Here is a 21,105-nt window from a genome sequence, read left to right as displayed (position 1 = left end):
TCAGCACACCCAAGTACACAAATACTCATGACTGAAAACAAGATACATCCGTGAGTTCATCTAGACAATAGTGTTGGGTGCTCTGTTTCGCGCCAGCTTATTCAACATGTCGAATGTTCGACAGAAGCACGTTGTTAGAAGGGATCTCCTGGGAACAGCTCAACATGTGTCTTGGCCAGTCAAGGGGGGGCAAGAAAACTTAGGACCAATTCTCTAAGTAATGAAAAGACTTAGGTAAGTTTATTCTATCTTAGCAGGCCTTGAGACCAGTTTATTTTAGCACCTTGATTTAACATCAGGATTTTTCTTACTCCCTGGTGCCAGTGTACTGTTTCAAGGCCACAACTCAGTCTTCTCCCAGGAACCATCCTTCAACTGGTAATTCCATCTCCTGCCATCCTCGGGATCACTTAGATCAACCTGGTCCACCTCCTCTGGCACAATCACCACAACACGGAAGTTCCTCCTTGCAATTTCGTCGTCGAGGTCTTCAACTTTCTGCCCGAGTCCGAGTCCAGGGGCGGGCTTTTCATCTCGCTTTGTACCCGGAGGAGGATTTCGGAAAGATCCTCGCATGCCAGGGCTCAAGTTTCCAAAGTGTGCAGTTATCTCTTTACCCCAGTTCCAGGAACCCGAGTCGTCATTGTTCTTGAGGCGCATATGCTTTTCTATCTCTTGCCTGACGTGTGAGGCTGATGGATCATCGATATCTTGGCCAAGGAGATAGGCGCGGCCACGTAGACGCCACTGAGTCTTGGTCTCTACGACCCAGAAGACCGCTTCGACAGGTCCGCCGCCGCCAGACTGTGGGATATCCTCTCCATCTGTTGATAGTTCGGGGACTTTTTCCATACGAGCATCGGTGGTGATGGTGAGAAGATCGCTCTCGTAGAGAGAGGGGTTGAGAGGTGCCTGGTTCTTGGGGTTGACGGGAATCTCGGCCCACGCGCCCCTATACACGACGGTACGGGAACGAGGAGTGACTGAAGAGCCACGGTGATGAAGGGTGCTGAGCATGAAAGTTGGAGATTCCATCTTATCAACGTGGGACAGAAAAGCTGAGCGCCATGGCGCTGCTGGTATCGGGTGATGTGCCGACATTGTGTGTTGAAGGTGGCTGAGAATCTGAGTCGTTCGTTGGATGGGTCGAGCTACAGGACTCATTGGCAGTGAGAGTTGTGGGATATTACGGGAACCTTGTTGCTGCACTTGACCGTCGTGAGGTTGTTGTGAGCGAAGCTGGTAGGTAGTGTTGAGGTCGTCAAACCCCACTTCAACATTCAGTATCATAGGTCAATCATCGGAATATCCATCTATGAGTCATTACGACAACAGTTAAGCTGGGAGCATATGCCAAAGAGCCGACTGCTGGATTGCCAACGGTATGACACCTACCTCGAGCCAATTCCCATGTCAAATATCGGTACAGGGTAACGATACGAATGAACCATCACAGGATTCAGACATCTGCAATAGTCCAGGTAGCCAGGGCTGAGCCAGCAATGATCCACCCACATATCCAGAATATTTCCGCCCTCGGGTCGTACTTTCACGATCGTTTTATAAACCCGTAGTATCACCATTTAGGTTTTATAGTGTTAAGCTTGGTCTTTCTCGCTGCAACGTAACACACTGGTGATTTGCATCATGAAGTTGACAACTAGTCATGGAAAATATAATTGAAGACCACTAATGACTCTGCTACGCTCGCTTGACCTTGTCTGATCCTGCAGCTTATGACTAATTAGCCTGCGAACTTATATTAGCACAGACGCTCATCGCAATTGTTCAAGAACTGTTGACATTCCACGTGATGCATCCGGCCAGGGTTCAACAGCTCTAATTACTACAAAAAGAGATATCACCAAATGCAAGCTACGCAAAGAATATGACGAGGTGGCCGCTCAAAGTCAAGAGCCAATGTTGGCACAGAACGTTGTCACTTGCCGCAGGGGACATTGCGTACGTCATGAGCTCCGCCTCGGATTGGTCAAAGAAGTTCTCTCTGATTGTTCTAGACCGTCCGGGGTCCGGGGCTCGAGGGAGGCTAGCAACGGAGGGAGCGGCAATACCAGCGGAAGTTGGTGACGCGAACAGGGGGCTGTTACGAAACTACGAATTGCCGTCGTCTCTATCGTAATGTAGGGAGACAATCTTGAATGAGTTGGGGGGGGGTGATCGACCAACAAAAATGGTGCTTCTTGATATTTTCCCACGCGTAAATTGGCCACTATTGTCTCGTGTTTGGTGTGTTGGGAGAGGAAGGGTAGTGCTTCGGGGGACTCCGATTGAGAGGAAAAGAAAAGGATCGACATCGCTTCTCTCATTCTTTCTCGAAGCTTACCTGGTACGTAAGTTGATGCACAGTAGCGCAACTGCCAACTGCCGCTACATTCTTGGTGATCAGACAAGACGTCATGAGCCGGCGAGAAGAGTCCAAGGGGGATTTAGAGTTGAGAGTAGGGATTTGATGGAACGCGGCATACAAGAAAAGGAAGATCAAGGAAGTGTTCATGTGTTCCGTTCCGTTTCCGTTAACAGGGGCGCAGTTGATATTGAGTTTGACTATCAACGACTGGGATTCGTCCGGCAGCTCTGGTAGGTCAGTTTAAGCGGAGAAAGCTGGAGATGCTCGTCTCAGGCACGGAGATCGACTAGGACTTGTCGGAGCGATGTAGTTCCTCAAGGCGGTCGACCAGAAGACTTGGCTTTCAACCAAAGCCGCTGGCGCCCGACTTTACCAGGGTGCCGGACTGTTGGGATCGGGTTGGTCTTGCTTCTGCGACGATCGTTTTCAGATGCGGCCCATTCAGAACTACCAAACCTTAACATGGTTTCTCGGCCTGGCCTCCAACTCCAAGTTTCTGCGTTGCAATTTAATCAGCGTCGCTTTTCAAGTACCGGTCAATCCGCTGGGGTGATATATGAGCTGATGTGAGAAGTTTCAAACACATTCTTCTGAAATAGCAACGGCCTCGAAGCGTGATTCCTTCGGTTGCACTAATTGCGCAGACACTCGCCCATATTCAAATTACCGTACTTCTGCCCTGGTATGGCATTTCGACCAAGCCTGCATGTATGTCTCACAGTGAGATATTTTGAATTACCTCTGTAAGTCAGGGCTGGAGCGGCGCTCAGTGAAGTGGAGATGATCATAACTTGGTCATTGAGCTTTTAGCTAAAAAAGACCCTAGGCCTGGGCCAGCCATATTGCATGTTATTTCCCCAAGGGTCTCTCAAAATCCAATGGTGACATTTCGCGATGTCCCCAAACAAAGGCTGGAATAAAATATGGGAATATGTTGGTGGATTCCATATACCGATCTGCGCACTTTTTGTGTCAACTCTGCGAATCGAGCGACGACGTACGTACTAGTTGACCGAGTCGGCACTTGTTGACGAGGCCTTCAACCATTAACGGAGTCCTCGGTCGATCCGTGCACCGTTTAGCTCTTGATAGTCACGGAGTACCACTTGAAGGGGTACCTGACCGAGCCTAGAGTGGAAAAAGGAGGCTGAAAGTGAAAGGCCTCGCTTGAAGAGTGGGATGGCCAATTATTGTTTCGAAGCGAGGTGGGAGAGACCAAGTAGATCAGACGGACATGTCAGAGAATGAAGGAAACCTGGACTCATAGTCTGATGTTATTTACCCCTTTGTATCGAGTAATGAACGGGGTCTAGGAATAGGTTTCGACGGAACATGGCTGCGGGCTAGTTGCATTAGGGGAGTTCGGTAGTTTCCCATTCGCACTAATTGGGCGTCAACAATCTGCTGCAATCATTTGCACCTGTCAGAAGTGATTTCGATTTGTATCGATAGTTGTAGATCTGGCGTCCAATGGTGGTTGCTCTTGGCGATCGAGTGTGGTCGGAAGAACGCCAGAGTCTCACTGAGTCTTACTTATGTGCAAAAAGCCAACAATAACAACGAAATGAAGTCAAGTCAAGATTCGGTAGCTATCTGCAGGTAGTTCGTGATAGTCTTCACTTTGACAATGCGTAGGGCGTCGTCTGAGTAAGTATGGCCTGAGTCGCAGAACGTATGGATACCCCTAGAAGGGTCTAACATCGATCAGACGGGTGTACGCGAAAAAGATACATGTAGGATGAAGAAAAACAGCCGCAATTTGTGAGATGGATGGATGAAATTTGTTATTACCCTTGATCTTGGGCAGGTACGGAAGACAAAAAACCACGCGCCAGCGGGCGCAAATTCCGTACCTAACGCATACAACTTCCATTAGAGGCATGGTAAGTTAGGGGTCTCCCGGTGGAAAGGTACCTACAGTACTAGTAAAAGCGCACTTTCTAGAGTGCTGTTGCCATTCCCACTTTGTTACTTGCTCCGCCCCCGCCTTTTTTTTTCACGCCCAGGGCATCACTCCTCTTATTTTTGACTCTTTTTCCTCTACTGTCCCATTTCGCAATTCCCTTTTCTTTTCCGGGGTCTCTCTCTTTTTTTTTCGGTTCCATTTCGACCTTGTTATTCCCTTGGATTGACACTGCACTTTAAGAGGTTCTTTTACGCTCTGGCCCTACCGACGCGGATACAGTGCTTGCTCTCACTATATCCGTCGCTGAATGCTCCCGCCAACCGTCGTTATCACTCGTTGTCTACCTACCGTTACGGCTGTTCTAATGCAATTATATTGCCCAGGGCTAACAAACTCTCTGCCGTCTGGTCGCTCTACCCCAGCTACTGCCGCTACCGCTGCCGCTGCCCTGCCGCGGCTGCCCATATCCGGCCGTTATTTCCAGCGCCGCCCACTGCCAGCAGCCGAGTTCCGGCGACATAAACTCATTCCCGCGTCAGTTTAAATCAGCAACCCGTATCAGCTCAGATTCCAGTCATTATTCCCGGGGTCTTCCACCTAAACCTAAAGTTATCCCCAGCCCAGAGCTATCAGAGCTCCAGCTCCAGCAATAGCTAAAGCTCCAGTCCCAGCTCCAGCTCTGGATCCAATCGAACTTCTTTTCGGTCCAGGTAAATCCCAGATCTCAGCCCCATTTTCTTTCAGATCCAGCTCCCACTCTGCAACGTCCAATTGACGCGCCTGTAATACCCTCAAAAAAGGCGCTCATCCACTGGACCGAATATTTTGGCGAGCTTTGTATCATCGTCAATGGATCTATCACAGCGGGCGCTTCCGCGTCACACTCATCACCAACCACCACCATCTCTCTCAAATCCTTCGCCCTCACATATGCCGCCTCAACATTCTACGTCTACGTATAGTCCTGGTCCCGTTGCCTCGCATCCAACTCTCCCTCTTCCCGGAACTCACCCACCATCCTCGGCTTTGACACCAGGATCGGCCTCAACGTCCCCTGCATCCATCTCCCACCGGTTACCTTCAGCATCAGCTTCGACGACATCAAGGCATCCTACTGGCGATTATCTCCCTGACGCAGATGATCAAGACGCGTCGACACCCGTGGATGGAGAGGAACCTCCAAAGAAGAAGCAAAAGCGCAACAAGCCAACTCTTTCATGCCATGAATGTGTAGAGCGCAAGACCAAGGTGCGACATTTTTCTCCAATGCATTTTCTCATGCTGTGTCGTGCTGTCTGCATATCATCTCACTCATCTCTACTCATGTTCCCCATATGAGATGAGCCCACTTTACCCCGACATTCTGGCTCAGTATGGAATTTGATCATGCTGGGTTGTCTGAGCATGCCCAAACAATCCCTCTTCTTTCCTTCTTTTGCGTGAAAGTGAGTTTAGTTCGTTGGATGAATTACTAACACCGTTAAAAGTGTGACAGAGGTCGACCCCATTGTCTTGCCTGTAAGTGCACCTGGATGTTGTTTTGCTGGTTTTATACTAACCTTTAGCTAGGTATAAAACGACAGACTGAATGCCGATATGCCCATGTCGCAAACCTTCTCGAGTATGAAGCCTCCCGACTGAGTAACTATATGTTCTGATTTAACAATCAAGTAGGGAGACCACCAGGTCAGCCGCCAATGGCCGCCGTATGACGAAACCCCCAAAGAAGAAGTCTGGCTCTAGTGGAAAGTCCCCCATTCCAAATATCGCAGATAGGGGTATGTCGAATGATCCCAGGGCAACCTCGCGTGGCGCTGTTGCCCTCTCTATCGGCCTTCTGTCCAACGTTCCTTATTCCTTGCCTTCTGCAAGTAACGTTTTTGGTATCGGGTCCGAGCACCCATTTGCCAACTACTGGACCTGCGAAGGGGGCTTGCCTGAGGTTATCTCGGTGCTTCCAGACAAGATTCAAGCCGATATACTACTTAGCCGATACTTCGAATGTGTTGACCCCGTGTATCCCATGATACATCGCCAGACATTCTATGCGGACTACGAACACTTCTGGCAGATGAATCAGCAAGAAAAGACCGATACAGATCCGTCCTTCATTGCATTAACCTTTGTCATGCTGGCCCTGGGAACTCAGTTTGTAACATCGACTACATCCCCACAGGAGCGAAGGCAGACAGCAGAGTTCTATGCTTCGGCTAGCAACCAAGCTCTCCGTATCGCATCATATCTTAGCAGTGCATCGTTACGGTCAATCCAGGCTATGGTATTGCTAGTGTACTTCCTTATAAACGACAACCATGCCTCGGATGGGTGGGCGTTTGCAGGTATTCTGATTCGGCAAGCTTATGCTATGGGTCTTCATAGAGATCCAAATATTGGTGGGTGACTGTTTTCTTTATTTGCTACTTTTCTTGTACTGATTTCTTTTAGTGACTCCAAATGCCACCCTGTTTGAGAAGCAGCAGCGGCGTAAGGTGTGGCAAGCGGTACTTCTCCAAGATACTTTCTTGACCGTCTTGCTCTCCCTGCCACCGTCTGCGACACATACAGATGTTTCCGTGGAAGACCTACTCGACGATGGCTCCTCGATTGCAAATAGCGACCCAACAGATACGGCATATATCCGAGGCTCTTGGACTTTGGCCAACTTGGTTCAGGAGACGATCTGCTCACCAAGATCGTTAGACCTACCAATCTGCACTACGGCAAGGCATAAGTCTAAGTTGATTGCTGACTTCCGAGCTGTTTACCGTTCGTTCCCTGACGTCTTCCGGTCTTGGGATCCTGATAGTATCACGGCGCTCGCAAAAACCAATAAGAGGGTGGTTCGTCAGACCCTGTTCCTGACGAGCAACTACTTCCATAACTTGATGCTTGTTCATGCTTCCGAGAGCCCTGATGTTCCTGTCAATGTTCGTGGTACACTGGAGGCAGCGCACGACGCCATTACAGCTTTCTTCCTTCTTTTCACCCTTCTTGAGATAGAAGCACGTGTTTGGTGGGTGTTCAACCACCGAGCTTTCTTGGAGGCGCTGTGTATCGGAAATGTCCTGAAGGAGGCTGCTCGAGAACCAGGTGGTGCAGATATGATGGCAAGAGATCCTCTCCTTGTCAGGGCAAAAGCTGATATCAGTGAGTATTGATGCCTTTGTTGTTCCTGGCTTCCCTGCTAACATGTCGACAGCACGCATGATCCAAATCATGCAGGTTATGGGCGAAGACTCTGAGGTAGCGAGGACTCGAGTGCAGGTTTTGAGTGACTTTCTGGCATGAATGAGGCAGTGGTCTGTTTGTATAAAAGTGTTCTGGTTGACGACTGAATGAGACGTGAAGCATGTTCAGGGGCAACATTGGTCTAGCACGTCAGCAGATATCTAGCAAGGCATGTACATACCGAAGGCCATATTGTTTGATATTCAAGCTGCGAGTATTCATTGCATGCTAGAAGATAAGTAGAGCTTAGCACAACATATGTATACCCAAGAGAGTAGCATAATGCTTCTTCGCTGTTCTCTGATGTTGTGTTTGTTTGAATTTCTTGGGATATATGTCTGATGAATGAACTATCCAAGTTGTCAGTAACAACTAGAAAGAGGGAGAAAACATCATGTTAATGATTCATTGGGCATCTTGAAAATATTGAAGGCATTGCCATATTCAAATATTGCCAAGACAATCAAGGCAAGGGAATTGCCGATGCCGATATGCCCCACTCACGACACCAAAGACTCGGCCGGGGGCTGAAGGATGGACTCGTCAGCTCATGGTTAATGATTGGCCACTCGCTTAAAGTGTGGGTTGATTGATTGCGTAGCCCGACCCTTTCAAGATAAGGCCGTCAGCCAGGCTAGACTCAACAGGGCTCCAGAGCTGTTTCAGTGCCTAGGCCATCGTGGGCTACAGGGCCATTACAGGGCCTGTTTTGGGAGGCATCCGCGTGGCCAGGCTCCCACATCCCGTCTAGTCGCGTGGGCTTTTTCGCTCTCATTTCCACGGGCATGTCATCACCTCGACTCAGCTCGTCTCGTATTTGCTCTTAATTCTTTTTTCCCTTCTTTGAATTATCAACCCTTTCGCTCCTTGTCTCATTTTCGTATCATTCTGCCTTAAGCTTCTTTGTAGGGTGGCTGCCTGCGTTATATCCCCTGCTCTGCCGTGTAAGAGGGGTTTTTGCAGTTGAAACTGCTCAGTATCCTACCATAACAAGAGATATTCTCGACCATCATACCTCACTATGCGCGGCCTTGCTCAGGCTGCCATGGTGCTAGCACCGACGTTGGTGTTGGCTCATGGACCTCACCATCCTCCTCCTCCTCCTCCTCCGCCACCTCCTCCCATGGGATTTCTCCCCTCAGCTCTCGATGTCACACCCTCAGCCTTCGTCACAGTCAAGCTCCCCTTGAGCGAATCCGAATCCTATCCTCTGGTCCGTCTTTGAGACTTGATTACAATGCCATGAACTAACATGTAATAGACACTACGATTTGATGTGGAGGAATCAGAAGAAGTCTGTGGTCCCGCCAGCATCACCCTCAATGGCGAACCCCTCAAGCAAGACGCCAAGGGTCGCGGTGTCGGATCTTTCCTCGTCAACAATGAGACCACTATTTCAGCAGACTGGGATTTCGAATGCATCGGTCCCAAAGAATTCCCATTCGGCCAGTCTATGCGCTTTAATGTCAAGGCTCTCGACGACATGGCTCTTACTCAGGAGTCTTCCTTCTGGATGACTTTCAAGCAAACCGCACCAGTCCGAATCTCCGATGTTGGAAACGCCGCCTATGTTTGGAGTCTGTCAATGCCTTTCAGCAAGGACAAGGAGTCCTCCTCTGACGACAAATCCGCTTCTACATCACCCCCCATCTGGGAGTATCCCGACCGCGATTTCCAGGATCCCGAGGAGGAACTTCAGGTTGAGCTTATGGAACTGAATGCTTTGCACAAGCAGATTCTTCAGCTTGAGGAACTGGTGAAGGAGAGGGAGGCATCTGTTGCTAAGAAGCTGGGCAAGCAGTATCCTCCCCCACCCCCCTCGACCATGAAGAAGATCAAGCAGTGTGATGGCGTGCAGTGTGTTCTGCACACTGTTGGTGAGGAGGTGCGACACTCGGCCCACAGATTCTACGATAGCATATTTGGACATCCCCGACCTCCTCATGGCCCGCATGGTCCTCATCATGGCCCTCACCATGGAAACGGTACTCACCGGGGCCCTCATCCTCCTCATCATGGACCTCCTCACCCCCCGCCGCCTCCTCACCATGGTCACCCTCCCTTCCCCTTCCCTGGAGGTCACCCTCCCCCTCCTATTTGCGCCCCTTGCGCCTGCGATCCTCACCATGGAAACCCTCCTCCCCCTCCTCACCACGGAGACAAGCCTCATCACGACAGGCCCAAGCATGGTCACGGTGGTTTCGGCGCTGAGGATCATGAGGGCCACCCCCCTCCACCTGTAAGTCTAATGCTTCAACCAGGAATTGAATTCGTTTCGCTAACTACTCCTCAGCCTCCTCACCATCCCATCATTATCATCCTTGGAATCGTGACCATTGCTCTCGCTCTTTTCTGTGCTATTGCTATCGCCTACATTCACCGCCGTGTAGCGCGTCTCAGCCCCGAGGCTCGTCGTGCTATCCGCCGGGCATTCCGCCAAACTCGCGATGAGCGTCGTAAGAACTCTGCTCTGAAGGCTGCTTACCGTGCCTTTGTTACTCGATGGATCGAGAACGAGGATGATGAGAAGGAGGTTATGCTCAGCGGTGAGCGACGCCGACGATCATCTTCCTGCAGCAGTGTTACCATGGAAGAGGAGATTGCTTCCTTCCGTGAGGCTGCTCATATGGTTGAAGGCATCGTCGCTGCCGAGGAGGGTCACCACAGTCATGCTCGTTCTTACAGCTACGCTGCCGGTCCTCCTGTTCCTCCCCGTCCCTCGCACCACACTGCTGCCACAGCATACCCCGGCTTCATGGAGACGGATGAAAACCTTCCTGCCTACGACGACGATGAGCGTGACTCGTCGGTTGTAGCAGATGGATGCCGATACACTCCTGGCAGCTCCGATTATATCCCTTCAAACTCCGGGTCCAATGCCAGTGATGTCCTGGGGGATACCAAGAACTAAATTAGACTCAATGACCTTGGGCATGAATGATTTCCTTTGCATATTACTATGATACACCGGATTTTCCTTATTTTGAATTTATGCGCATCAGATGTGGGATATTGGGAATTGTATTTACAAACAGCAAACGCTCTCGCTCAATAGAAGCTATAGCAATCTAATACCACAACTTGAAACATACATCTCTATAATACGCTCTTGTGCCTGATCTATTTTCCTTGTGCTTATTCACGCATGCTCGTCTTGTCTATCATCCGAATATGAACTCTTCGTAATTTCTCGCAATTTTCTTGACGCCTTCATCAAGGTTCCAGCCCTTGACCCTGCAAACATGTCGGTACATGTCTTCCAATGCACTGTCCATTTGTTTGCCGGCAATGTGAAGATCACTCTCCACTAGGATGCTGTCATCAGGCAGGGCCCGTAGGACATCGTCAGTCTTACTCCGGCTAGCATCAGTGCTTAAATTGACAGCTGTTGACAATGAGACAAAGATACGAGCCGGGATTGTTCGGTTCAGATACTGCCTCAATACTTCGACACTAGCGCTGAATGAATGCAGACACATTCGAGGGGGGTACGGCTTGTCACTGCCGTCGTCGTCGTCGTCGTCTGAGAAGTCCTCGGCACCCGATGCCACAAGACGGCGCTTTCGTCGTGTTATAACCTCCCGCTCGTGGCCCTTCCACGTTGCCGCAAGTGTCTCATACAAGATGCCGTGAGCTTGCACGCCATGCACACTGACAGCTCTGCGAGCTTTTGCAGCAAGACGAAGCTGTGCGGCAAGAATATCACGCTGGTGCTCTATTTTCACGCGATAAGGGCTGAGCTGTCGGCCCTCACGACCCCCTGGTGTGAGTGTTGAATCTCTCTCGACATGGTCTGATGGTTGCCACGGTTCTGGGAGACGAAAAGCCTTATCAAGGCCGATCTCACCAACAAGAGCGCAAGAGCTAGTGGATAGACGGGATTCAGTTGCATTGAGAAATGAGCTTATAGCGATAGGGGAAGGAAGAGAAGCAACAAAGTCTGGTGAAGGCACTGGCTGTAGAACGGCATTATAATGTGCTTGTTTGGCGGCATTGTCGGTCTCGGAGCCGGAGATGGACTGAAATGTCGGAGTGTCGGCCGAGTCGTCGTAGAGTAGATGAGAAAACCATGGATGCCAGCCAAAGGAGGGAATAGCACAGGTATCTGTTGCTTCGGATTTTCCTTGCAAGAGTGATTTAAGATCCGGGTTGGAATGGTTGCTAGCGACATCTGTAACGAGGTCCTGGTCCTGGGCACGTGTTGCCATGATGGTCAAAGCTGCTGCACGCATAGAGGGTATATCAGTTACCGAAGCCATTGTATCTGTTGGATGGCAGTGGGCGTCGCATATTGGCAGATGCCAGGGGAATGGGGGCTGGTCCCCTGCAGGTTCTGGCTTGGACTGCTGAGGTTCATCATAGTTATGGGTGTGTTGACACATGTTGGTGTTGATGGTCTGATAATGGTAGAGCCAAAGTGGTGTCGAGATAGCGGGGTTTAGTTAGCACTGCAGACGAAGTTTCCGTCGAAAGAAGCACGTATGAGATTGATACCCTCAATGGCCAACGTATCGAAGGCTTGGGGCTATGAAAGACAAGTTTGGGTGATGTCAGCGGGGGAAGCTGATGTGGATCATGATACGGGGTCAGGCATTATCGAGGCTCCAAGTGGGGTTAAGTTATGATGAGATCGGTCGATACAGTACGAACATGATAAGCGTTCAGTTAATCTGGGGTAGATTTAGTTTGCATCTAGTGAATTTGGGAGGCCGAGCTTCAAGTTTGTGAATGAATTTCAACTGCCTCGGCTTGTAATCACTCATGTGACGTGTGTGGTTGATATTGGTTAGCAATGGGCTTCAGTGGTTGTAAGGCAGAAGCTGTAAGTTGCTGTAAGTTGCTGGACAGTTTTTAGTATACCCACCGATTCCAGGGTCCTTTTGTGTTGCAGTCGATCCTCACTGGGCGCGCAGAGACTCGGAAGTTTAATGTAGTCATTCAGTCCATTGATATATCAGCATTGTGATAGGGATTTGATACTGCAAGTGCATTGAAAGGCTCGTCATGATGTGCAATCATTCCTTATCGTTGCATTCCACCACTGACGTTGCTTTGTCTGTACAGTCTGGCAGGTATCATTGGCCCTCCTTCTGCCAGCATGAAGCTTCCTCCTACCGTTTACTATCACTTGCATCTCTTCCTGGTGCAGGTTCCCCGCACGATCCTTCCCTGTGGCTTGTCGCGTTGCCGTACGACAGTCACCTCAGACACCATAAAAATGGGCAAGTGCAGCATGCAAACCGACCTAAGCCAAGCCAGGCCAAGGCGAAACACCATTCACATGTGATTGCCTCCTCCAAGTGTAATCCTCCTCACCTTAGACCTCCGTCGCTTTCCTTTACCTTATGCCTTCTCCTCTTTTCTTCCCATCTCCCGAGATACATATAATTACGGCTTCTACTTTGCTTCAGCTACAGCTCGATGCAACCCTGTAGAGTCACATTCACCGTACACCGACGCTACATTCTCGCCGGCTCAAGCACCTAACCCCTCCGCGGCGCATCTTTTCTCGCTCCCCGGAAACAATCTATCCTATCACGGCTTTGGGGGATGTCGACGCATATCTCGTCCTAGAGCGGCATCCATCCATTCTATGTACATATCGGTACTCTACACCAACTAGTCGCCCTCCTCTTGGTTCTCCTTCTTCTTCCTCTTGCTTCTCATTCTTTCATTTCCACATCTTCTTTCTCCTTATAGCCCGTGCCCCCATCTGTAACCGCTAATTACATCGTCGATAACCTCCACGCCTCTATACAGCACTCTTCGAAGTCGCTGTGGTCATGTGCTGCTAGTCTCGTTCTGTAACACCATCAATATGGCACTCCTCAACCCTGTATACGCCTTCGTCGTGCCCTTCCTGTTTGTTGTCACGGTTCCTCTTGCTGTCTTCGCTGGTATCACAACTACTATCGCTTTCTCTGTTCTCATCCTCCGAGTTCTGGCAGTGTATCTCGACGTTGCTCTCTCCTTCGTTCCTCATTATTTGGGTGGACGTAAGACTCGCCCTTACCATCCAAATACTTATCATCCTCACCATCAACTCCTCGAACCGTCACCTGCAACGCTCTATACCAATCCTATACCTGCTTCTGCTGGTTCAACAGCATTTGAGTCCTCTTTGCGACGCCGTCGGCATAGAAGAAGCTCCAGTGCTCTATCCACGGCAGGCACTACCACTCCAATCAGCGAAAAGGGACTTGGCTTACTACCAAGCATTGGTCCAGAGCGAGACTTCGAAGGTGTTGGTGGCTGGCGCCTGGGCGGTGACGATGAAACATGGACTACCATAAACTCACGACTTGAATTACCTGACAAGCAACACCATGGGCGAAATCATCATCGTTCCCCATCTGGTGGCCCCACGACACCAGGAGAAGGCGGGTATCTCATGATGAAGGGTCGCAACCGAAGCCCAGGAGCAAAACGCTTAGCATCTCCTAATAGCTCCCGTACAAGGACACCTTCTGGCCCTCGGATCGCTTTTACAAACAAGTCATTCATTGACAGTTACTTTCCAAGCCTCAAAACTTCTCCAAAGGGACTGAAAAAACTCCCGACTCAGGGTGTCGTCGATGCGTAAGAACGACTCAGACTCTCTGCGCGATCGTGTAAACTATTATAATGATCTAATGAAAGGTTGTGGTTAAGGAGGTAAATGGCACGGGACCAAAAGTGTCACAGTTAAATGGTAATATGGGGGTTTCCATTGGCGTTTGAGCGAGAATTTGTCAATTATCTGGATTTATGATGATGCAAAAATAAGATATCAATGCCGTTTCGAAAGAAAACGACAGGGGCGAATTCTAATCTGCCATTGCTCGTATACTGAAATGATATATTGGTTGCAACGTCCTATTCCTGGTATCTGCAACGCCTCCAACGCCAACCCAGCGAAAAAATACATTATCATGATAACATTGGCCAACCAAAAAGAAGGGATTGTCTTCTTAGAGAGTCTGCCAGAAGTAGTTTGCGTAAAAGAACCGCGAGAACTTCTTGTCCATGTTGACAACATGCACGTCCCCTTTGCGATCATTCCGAATAACAGCCTTGGACCACTCACCATCCCTCTCGTCCCTCTCAATGTCGATGCCCAGGCTTCGATACACCTTGAGCCTCAGCAGCACCTCGTCATCAACTGGATCTCTGCGTCGAGCATTAGCTGCCGCATCGCCCTCCACGCCCTGAAGCTCCAGCTCGCGAAGACGAGCCTTGAGGTCAGCGGCCGTCAGAGCAAGGCGCTCAGCGTCGGTTTCAGCATCAGCGGCAGCTTTGGCGGTACGAAATTTCAGGGTGTCTAGGCGTGCGATGTTGGACGCGTGATCCGCTGATGAGTGTGACGCAACGAGGTCGTCGTGTCGCGATGTGTGTGTGGCGAGCTGACGAGAGAGCTTCTTCAGTGAGGATTCTGCCTCACGAACGCGAAGGTCGCGAGCTTGTTGGAGTGTCGAAAGTGACTCTGTAACACGGGAGACGGCAAGTTTGTCTGGTGCGATGTTGAAGTTTTCGATGGTATGATGAATGAGCTGGGTTTGTTAGCTTAGATAAATGGGGCTAAAAGGAGTAAGTACTTACAATTGCGGGTTCTTCGGAGAGCAACATCTTTGCGGCTTATCTCGGAGTGCTTGACTCAAATGCGAAAGATTTCGTGTTAATAACAGCTATAAAAGGGAGTTCCTCTACAGTCTTAAACGGTGATGATGGTGAACTTGGTGTTTTGCCAACGCAACTCCCTTTTGGGCTAAACACGTTTCCGTCGTCACGACGACAATCAAAGCTTATCTTATCAGCAACCACTTTCCCCCACCTTATTTAACCGAGCTTTCCCCGTCAACGCCGCACAGCGTCATCGGGCCCGCCACAGCCAGGCAAAGGTGAAGCCGAAAAGAGCTACCTCTGAATAACACGTGCAACCTCCATTACGTTACGTTTGCCATTCCACCTCGAAAGCCTCCTGATCCTGACCAAGATAATTGATACAAAGACTCCTATTCCTCCTATACAGAATACACCTTTGCGTTCTTTGTCCTCGAGGACTTGTCTCAAAATGGTTACCGAACTACCATGTGAGTTCTAAACTGCATGACGATGTTCTAGCTTATACTGATAGCCTCGCTAGATGCGCTCGATGCCGAGACGTTAGTCCTTTGCTTTGAATATACGACGATTTCTATATCCTGACTGACGGCGACAGACCGCTGAATGCCTCTGAGCTTAATGTACTAAAAGCGCAATACGAGCGCGAGGGTGAGATGGTTGGCGTCCAGACCAAGTTCAACTACGCCTGGGTAACCATCCTACGTCTTAACCTATGAGCCATCACACTAACTGAATATCAGGGCCTCGTCAAGTCCAACCAGCGAAACGACCAGCAGCTCGGCGTGCGTCTTCTCTCGGATATCTTCCGCATCTCCCCCGAACGTCGCCGCGAATGTCTCTACTACCTTGCCCTTGGCAATTACAAGCTCGGCAACTACGGCGAAGCGCGTCGGTACAACGACCTCCTTCTTGATAAGGAGCCCGCCAACCTTCAAGCATCCAACCTACGCCAACTGATTGATGACAAGGTTGCCCGCGAGGGGCTGATGGGTGTTGCTATTCTGAGTGGTGTTGGTGTTGCGGCCGGTGTTGTGGGAGCATTTATTCTGAGGAATGCTAGGAAGAGGTAGATGACGATACTGCTAAGGAGGAAAACGTGTAGGGACATATATTGCATGGGCGGTTTCGGGGACACTTTACTCACTCTTCACTATAACATCTGGATTGGGCCCTCTTGGAGTCTTGACATTATGAGATATGCTTGCACTACAAAATAAAGCGACCATTACTACATACGTTAACCCATTTTATATAAGTTTATCATTAATCACCCTAATTCCATCGCGATACTGAGGTGACAGACAGGGCATCGGCTATTGGAAAGCCACATTCGACAAGGTAGTACAAATTTGCTACATGTCTTGCTACGTGATGATTTTCACATGTCAACGTCACAGACAAAGGTGTTGGAACAAGAAAGCTAGACAAATAAAACAATGTTAAGGAAACCAAGAACAAGCCAGCTAAGAAACAAACCAAAGAGACGACGCATCACCATCTAGGGAATATCATCTATCGAGACATAAATGACCATCCTTGTCTCAACAAACGTACAACTAAAATACAACAAGCTGCTGCTCGACAACCTCCTTGGCATCACCCATCTGATCCTGTCTAATATCATCTATGACCAAGGCACCATTAAGCCCAAGGGGAAAGAAAGGGGTATCCGAAGGCAGAGTATGTGAGCAGAGCAACAAGGTAGTGTAGGCAAAGCACAAGGAGCCAGCATGTCGCCCTAAAAAATATGGCGAACCAGATGCATAAAACATATTAGCATCTATAACGTCTCTCCTAGCGATAAGCGCGCAGATTGAAACGCCTTTCGCCAGTTTCCCTGCTGTTCTTCTCTCCAAAAGGTATTCTCATGTGAAAGATTAGAGGTGAGACCAACAGGTTCTCAGGTTTGGTTTGACTCAAAGCATGGTCAGAGAAAAACGCTTGCCTGCAACTTGAAGTCATACCGAGACTCCTGCAAAGCCATATAGTCTGCATCTCCCGTCTTGCATGACTATTCTTCATAAATGACTTTTGTTCCGTCTCCGTACGACAATCATTCCATGTGGCATATGTGATGTGATGTGATTAGGAGACAATGTTTTGTTTCTTAATTAAAAAAGGTGAGAGAAAGAGGCGACAAAGAAACGAGAATCGAATACAACGAGGGGCGTCGAGCTGGTATTGTATGGGCATCATGGGTACTCAGACATGGATAACGAAGGAGTGAAAGAATCCGCAAATCGTGAAGAGGCTGGAAGTTTAGCGAAGAGAGAAACCCTTTCGCTTGCCTTCCTTCTCTAGTGGCCGTCCGCTCTCGACGCGCTGCTTCTTGTCCTCGAGCTCCAGTCGTTGGCGGTCGAGTTGCTCCTTCATCTCCTTGTGGCGGGCGTACAGTTCCTCTTCGGATTGCTTGAGCTTGCTCTCCTTCTCTGCTACCTTCTGTTGGAAGACCATCTTCATCTCGGCCTCCATCTTGGCTAGCTTCTGCTCGTGCAGGGCACGCTCCTCCTCCTGCTTGACAGCAGGGTTGACCTCCTTGAAAACACTGGGGTCTTGCGACACGCCCATGGCGAGCAGCTTGTCGGTACGGTAGTTCTCGTAGAGTTGATTGTTGGTGTGCTCCTTGAGCTCCTCCATGTGTGTTCGGATGAGCATTTGTCGAAGCTTGACAAAATCGCAGTGCTCCTCGTTATCGACCTCGATGATGCCCCAAGGGTAGGCACGACCGCGAATCTTGCGACCATCGGCGCTTGTGATCTCGTTGTTGGCACCAACAACGGCGAAGGGAACCTTGGACATAATCTCGTTGTTCTCAGCGATCGTCTCCTCATCATCAAGCTCGTATCGGGGCCCCTCAAAGATCTGGATGCCATGGTGCTTGATATCGGCGAGAATCTTGGTTGGTTAGTAATTGAACACAAGTTGGTAACCGAATAACTTACTCGTGACTTAAAGGCGGCAATCTCCTCGTCGGTAAGGGTATCAGCCTTGGCGATGACGGGGATCAGATTGACCTTGGTATGGAGTCGGCGCATGACCTCAATGTCAAGAGGCTTCAGGGAGTGGCCGGTGGGCTGGATAAAGAAGACACATGCGTGAATACGGTTGTCAACAATGTTCATGCGGTTAACCTTGTTCTCAGCATCCAAGTAAGAGTCGAATCGCTGCTCGATGTTGTCGACAATAGGGCGCCAGGACTCGTCGTTGTTGACGAAATCTCCGAAACCTGGTGTATCGACAACGGTCAGGCGGAGACGAACACCTGCCTCCTCAATGTCGGCACTGATGGACTGGATAGTAACAGTCTTGGGAATAATGTCGAGGCTGGGTCCCTTGCGCTCCTTGGGGGGGTACAGGGAGGTGTTGAACAGAGTGTTGACCAGAGTAGACTTGCCCAAGCCAGACTCACCTAGATCAGTGTTAGTCAGATCGTTTACATTTCAATCATCTTTGCACATACCAACAACCATCACGTTGAAGTTGAATCCCTTGCGAACACTCTTTCGGTGCCATTGGTTGGGTAGGTTGGCAAAACCAACATAGCCAGTAAGCTTTCTTCGGACAATGTTTCTGTTATCAGCCGGGGGAGGTGGCTGAGATGGAACTACATGACAGTCAGCACGGGAGCAGAAACATTCATGTAAAAGATCAGCCTACCATTAGCAGGCGAGGCAGAAGGGGCCAACGCCGGAGATTCGCTGCCGGGAGAAGCTATTAGGACACATGTTAGCATCCGATGCAATCACTGATATTGAATATTATGCTGTCAGAGGCAGAGACGCAAGGAGGAGCCTGACTCGGTGAATAATCCGAACTCGTGTTGCGACGATTTCCCCTGGTAGAAGCCTCGATTGTTAGATGGTCGCGGTTGGGCTTCACATTAGCTATCCGTTCATCTCCAGCTGGCCCACTTGTTGCAGAATAGAGATATAGTTCATCGAATGACATTGGCTTCATAGGGCTTAATGTCGGCGGATCCTGAATGTCCACGTCAAGCATACTGCGATAGTGGCGCACTGTCGAGGGTCGAGGGGAGGAAGGAGAAGATGGGGTTTTATCGTCTTGGCTCAATGGAAAACTAATAGTTCGCTTGGAATCCCGCGATGCCTTTGGCGATGATCCGGCGAGAGGTGTGGTTGCCATGAAGATGAGATTTCTGTCAAAATGCACGCTGCGAGTGCGAGCCTTGATGTGCTGTACCAAGTCGAATGTCATGATCGAATTTCAGGGGTTGGAAGTGCTGATTCTCAACGAGGAATGCTGTCAGGACCAAAAAGGGGGCTAAGAAGATAGACCCAAGAAAGTGTAGATGATTCAGAAACGAATGTCGTCGAGCTTATCGGAAATCGATGGTTGCACGGGATGAAGGTCAAAATTTTGTCGAGCTCTCGGAGAACAAATCATCCTCGTGGTCGAGTTCGGAGGCTCCTTCCGTGGTCTCTACATGTCGCTTGTGCCATGTGGTCTGACACGCGCGTGCATAAAAAGAAAGAATCATCTTACCCATATTGAATTATCAAGAACGGTCGAGTTGAAAAGGCTCGTAGGAAAGTGCGTGTTTCTAAGTTGAAAGTTGATGGTTAGCTACGTCAGGGGAAAGGCCAGCTAGCTACACGAGCTTGGTGGAGTGGTGTCGAGGGTGACAACGAGAAGGGCCAAACGACGGCTGAGAATCTCCGGGAAACAAGCGCAATGTGACGACAAGTGTACAGTCGAAGAGATATCGAGTTGATCGAGGGCGTTCCTTCTCGAAATCGTGGTCGGGCAGTAAGGAGTGGGACGAGGACAGCTACTCACGGAAATACCAGGAGACGCGTGTCAATGAGCGTCGCAACGAGTGAATACGAAGAATAGAAGGCGGCCTCGGGTTTATCAACACGGGACCTACTCTCACGCACGATAAAAGGCGATCGAGAGAAGAGTAGCAATGATGAGGCTAGAAACGGGGGGTAGGGAAAAAAAGAGAGAAAGTAAAGTGAAGGAGAAGGATGGGAAATTTTGGAGGTGACAAGCGGACCAAACAAGGAGACGAAATTCTGATGTGCTGTGCTGTTCTCCCAGCAGAGCAGCCTTTGGGCAGACAGCCGTGCTGCAGCAAAAGGGGTTTAAACGAGCTAGTCCAAGTTGAGGCCCGTGTGGGTCTCCCAACTTACATGATCCAGGGGCAAGCTCTGGAGATTTAGCGGACAGGGTCGCTGAGGGCCTACTGTCGAACCTCTAAGGGTGTTGCATGGGCGCTTATGATTGGTTCAAAGGACACGGGTCCAATTAACGGCGCGGGACAGGGGTAGTTGAATGGTAAGATGGGAGATTGGGGAGGGAGAGCTCTGGCTTCACCTCAAGCAAATTACTGCATCTTGGCTGTCGGCATATACCTGTATCATGTTGTAAGCGGCCATACAATTGACTCTCGATACAGCCTCTAGAGCCTCTATCTGAAGCTTGATATCATTTGAATTACCGGTGAGGGCCTACAAATGTCTGGATGTGGCCGGACCTCCTTACATCGCTCCATTCCCCAGGCAAGCTTGGAGCTCACCTGAGGTAGGTTGTTTCTAAAAGGGGAATGCTACTCTAAGTACCTGTTCCTAGCTCGCTTGTGCTTCAAGTATCGATAATCATTCTCATGCTGCAAGTTAGGTATTGATAGGGGTTATTCTCTCCTATTTGAAAGAATTGTTTGATAGTTAAGGTCGATTGCTTCTTTAATCTCTCCCATGTGTCATTTGTCTTTGATCTACAGTATTTTTTCCATTTCATGACCATTGGCTCCTTTCTAGCGGCATAGCCCAGAACATTCATAATTGGACTTTATCGGAGACAGATTCCAAGACATACGCAGATCAACCGTTTCTGGAAGAGGTCGGGGTATCTTCTCCCTTCTCTCGTGGCCAGAACGCTGGCCTGATATTGGATCACGGGATAACCATGTTCTGAACTATTTATTTGCTCCTCGTCCTACCGTGGTCATTTTAACATTGCCCACTCGCCGTCAAGTCCG

At 49.6% G+C, this 21,105-nt stretch overlaps 8 protein-coding genes across 9 annotated transcripts; 4 read left to right on the top strand and 4 right to left on the bottom strand.

Annotated features, from left to right (window-relative positions):
* Nucleotides 1-165: 165 nt before the first annotated feature.
* Nucleotides 166-1,662, bottom strand: FOIG_12863 (uncharacterized protein). The gene has a single exon (XM_031213815.1). The coding sequence runs from the start codon at nt 1,288-1,290 to the stop codon at nt 334-336; it is 957 nt and encodes a 318-aa protein (XP_031056389.1). The 5' UTR covers nt 1,291-1,662; the 3' UTR covers nt 166-333.
* Nucleotides 1,663-4,424: 2,762 nt separating this feature from the next.
* On the top strand, nt 4,425-7,835 carry FOIG_12862 (uncharacterized protein). The gene is made up of 6 exons (XM_031213814.1): nt 4,425-5,522; nt 5,762-5,792; nt 5,844-5,895; nt 5,949-6,667; nt 6,720-7,421; nt 7,474-7,835. Exons 1-6 carry the CDS (start codon nt 5,124-5,126, stop codon nt 7,560-7,562), a joined length of 1,992 nt encoding a protein of 663 aa, XP_031056388.1. The 5' UTR covers nt 4,425-5,123; the 3' UTR covers nt 7,563-7,835.
* A 402-nt stretch (nt 7,836-8,237) lies between these two features.
* Nucleotides 8,238-12,150, top strand: FOIG_12861 (uncharacterized protein). The gene is made up of 3 exons (XM_031213813.1): nt 8,238-8,715; nt 8,764-9,741; nt 9,796-12,150. Exons 1-3 carry the CDS (start codon nt 8,524-8,526, stop codon nt 10,411-10,413), a joined length of 1,788 nt encoding a protein of 595 aa, XP_031056387.1. The 5' UTR covers nt 8,238-8,523; the 3' UTR covers nt 10,414-12,150.
* FOIG_12860 (uncharacterized protein) lies at nt 10,430-12,444 on the bottom strand. Its single transcript, XM_031213812.1, has 2 exons — nt 12,367-12,444; nt 10,430-12,332 (listed from the first exon to the last, which is right to left on the bottom strand). Exon 2 carries the CDS (start codon nt 11,882-11,884, stop codon nt 10,664-10,666), a length of 1,221 nt encoding a protein of 406 aa, XP_031056386.1. The 5' UTR covers nt 11,885-12,332; nt 12,367-12,444; the 3' UTR covers nt 10,430-10,663.
* Nucleotides 12,445-12,766: 322 nt separating this feature from the next.
* FOIG_12859 (uncharacterized protein) lies at nt 12,767-14,467 on the top strand. The gene has a single exon (XM_031213811.1). It carries the CDS (start codon nt 13,321-13,323, stop codon nt 14,083-14,085), a length of 765 nt encoding a protein of 254 aa, XP_031056385.1. The 5' UTR covers nt 12,767-13,320; the 3' UTR covers nt 14,086-14,467.
* Nucleotides 12,832-15,244, bottom strand: FOIG_12858 (kinetochore protein SPC24). Its single transcript, XM_031213810.1, has 2 exons — nt 15,081-15,244; nt 12,832-15,031 (listed from the first exon to the last, which is right to left on the bottom strand). Exons 1-2 carry the CDS (start codon nt 15,105-15,107, stop codon nt 14,453-14,455), a joined length of 606 nt encoding a protein of 201 aa, XP_031056384.1. The 5' UTR covers nt 15,108-15,244; the 3' UTR covers nt 12,832-14,452.
* On the top strand, nt 15,190-16,629 carry FOIG_12857 (mitochondria fission 1 protein). 2 transcript variants are annotated; one of them, XM_031213808.1, is made up of 4 exons: nt 15,190-15,571; nt 15,625-15,643; nt 15,700-15,793; nt 15,845-16,629. In XM_031213808.1, the coding sequence occupies exons 1-4, from the start codon at nt 15,553-15,555 to the stop codon at nt 16,172-16,174; spliced, it is 462 nt and encodes a 153-aa protein (XP_031056382.1). In that variant the 5' UTR covers nt 15,190-15,552; the 3' UTR covers nt 16,175-16,629. The 2 variants fall into 2 exon arrangements, with proteins under 2 accessions (XP_031056382.1, XP_031056383.1); XM_031213809.1 differs by having other exon boundaries at nt 15,625-15,793.
* Nucleotides 16,415-20,205, bottom strand: FOIG_12856 (peanut-like protein 1 (cell division control like protein 1)). Its single transcript, XM_031213807.1, has 6 exons — nt 19,902-20,205; nt 19,608-19,665; nt 18,762-18,815; nt 18,565-18,708; nt 18,047-18,513; nt 16,415-17,999 (listed from the first exon to the last, which is right to left on the bottom strand). Exons 2-6 carry the CDS (start codon nt 19,609-19,611, stop codon nt 17,364-17,366), a joined length of 1,305 nt encoding a protein of 434 aa, XP_031056381.1. The 5' UTR covers nt 19,612-19,665; nt 19,902-20,205; the 3' UTR covers nt 16,415-17,363.
* Between the last annotated feature and the right edge of the window lie 900 nt (nt 20,206-21,105).

This window comes from Fusarium odoratissimum (assembly GCF_000260195.1).
Source record: "Fusarium odoratissimum NRRL 54006 unplaced genomic scaffold supercont1.29, whole genome shotgun sequence".
Taxonomy (NCBI): Eukaryota; Fungi; Ascomycota; class Sordariomycetes; order Hypocreales; family Nectriaceae; genus Fusarium; species Fusarium odoratissimum.
The sequence above is the reverse complement of the archived record's forward strand: the minus strand, read 5'-3'. Positions and strand labels throughout refer to the sequence as shown.

Coding starts and splice junctions, on each gene's coding strand:
- FOIG_12859 (XM_031213811.1), top strand. CDS start 13,321: ATGGCACTCCTCAACCCTGTATACGCCTTCGTCGTGCCCTTCCTGTTT.
- FOIG_12856 (XM_031213807.1), bottom strand. Junction 18,709..18,761: donor TTCTGCCTCGCCTGCTAATG/GTAGGCTGATCT, acceptor ACTGTCATGTAG/TTCCATCTCAGCCACCTCCC. Junction 18,514..18,564: donor CTTCAACGTGATGGTTGTTG/GTATGTGCAAAG, acceptor ACACTGATCTAG/GTGAGTCTGGCTTGGGCAAG.
- FOIG_12857 (XM_031213808.1), top strand. Junction 15,794..15,844: donor CCAAGTTCAACTACGCCTGG/GTAACCATCCTA, acceptor ACTGAATATCAG/GGCCTCGTCAAGTCCAACCA.
- FOIG_12862 (XM_031213814.1), top strand. CDS start 5,124: ATGGATCTATCACAGCGGGCGCTTCCGCGTCACACTCATCACCAACCA. Junction 5,793..5,843: donor TCGACCCCATTGTCTTGCCT/GTAAGTGCACCT, acceptor ACCTTTAGCTAG/GTATAAAACGACAGACTGAA. Junction 5,896..5,948: donor CATGTCGCAAACCTTCTCGA/GTATGAAGCCTC, acceptor ACAATCAAGTAG/GGAGACCACCAGGTCAGCCG.
- FOIG_12860 (XM_031213812.1), bottom strand. CDS start 11,884: ATGTGTCAACACACCCATAACTATGATGAACCTCAGCAGTCCAAGCCA.
- FOIG_12858 (XM_031213810.1), bottom strand. CDS start 15,107: ATGTTGCTCTCCGAAGAACCCGCAATT. Junction 15,032..15,080: donor TCTCCGAAGAACCCGCAATT/GTAAGTACTTAC, acceptor TAACAAACCCAG/CTCATTCATCATACCATCGA.
- FOIG_12863 (XM_031213815.1), bottom strand. CDS start 1,290: ATGATACTGAATGTTGAAGTGGGGTTTGACGACCTCAACACTACCTAC.
- FOIG_12861 (XM_031213813.1), top strand. CDS start 8,524: ATGCGCGGCCTTGCTCAGGCTGCCATGGTGCTAGCACCGACGTTGGTG. Junction 8,716..8,763: donor AATCCGAATCCTATCCTCTG/GTCCGTCTTTGA, acceptor AACATGTAATAG/ACACTACGATTTGATGTGGA. Junction 9,742..9,795: donor AGGGCCACCCCCCTCCACCT/GTAAGTCTAATG, acceptor ACTACTCCTCAG/CCTCCTCACCATCCCATCAT.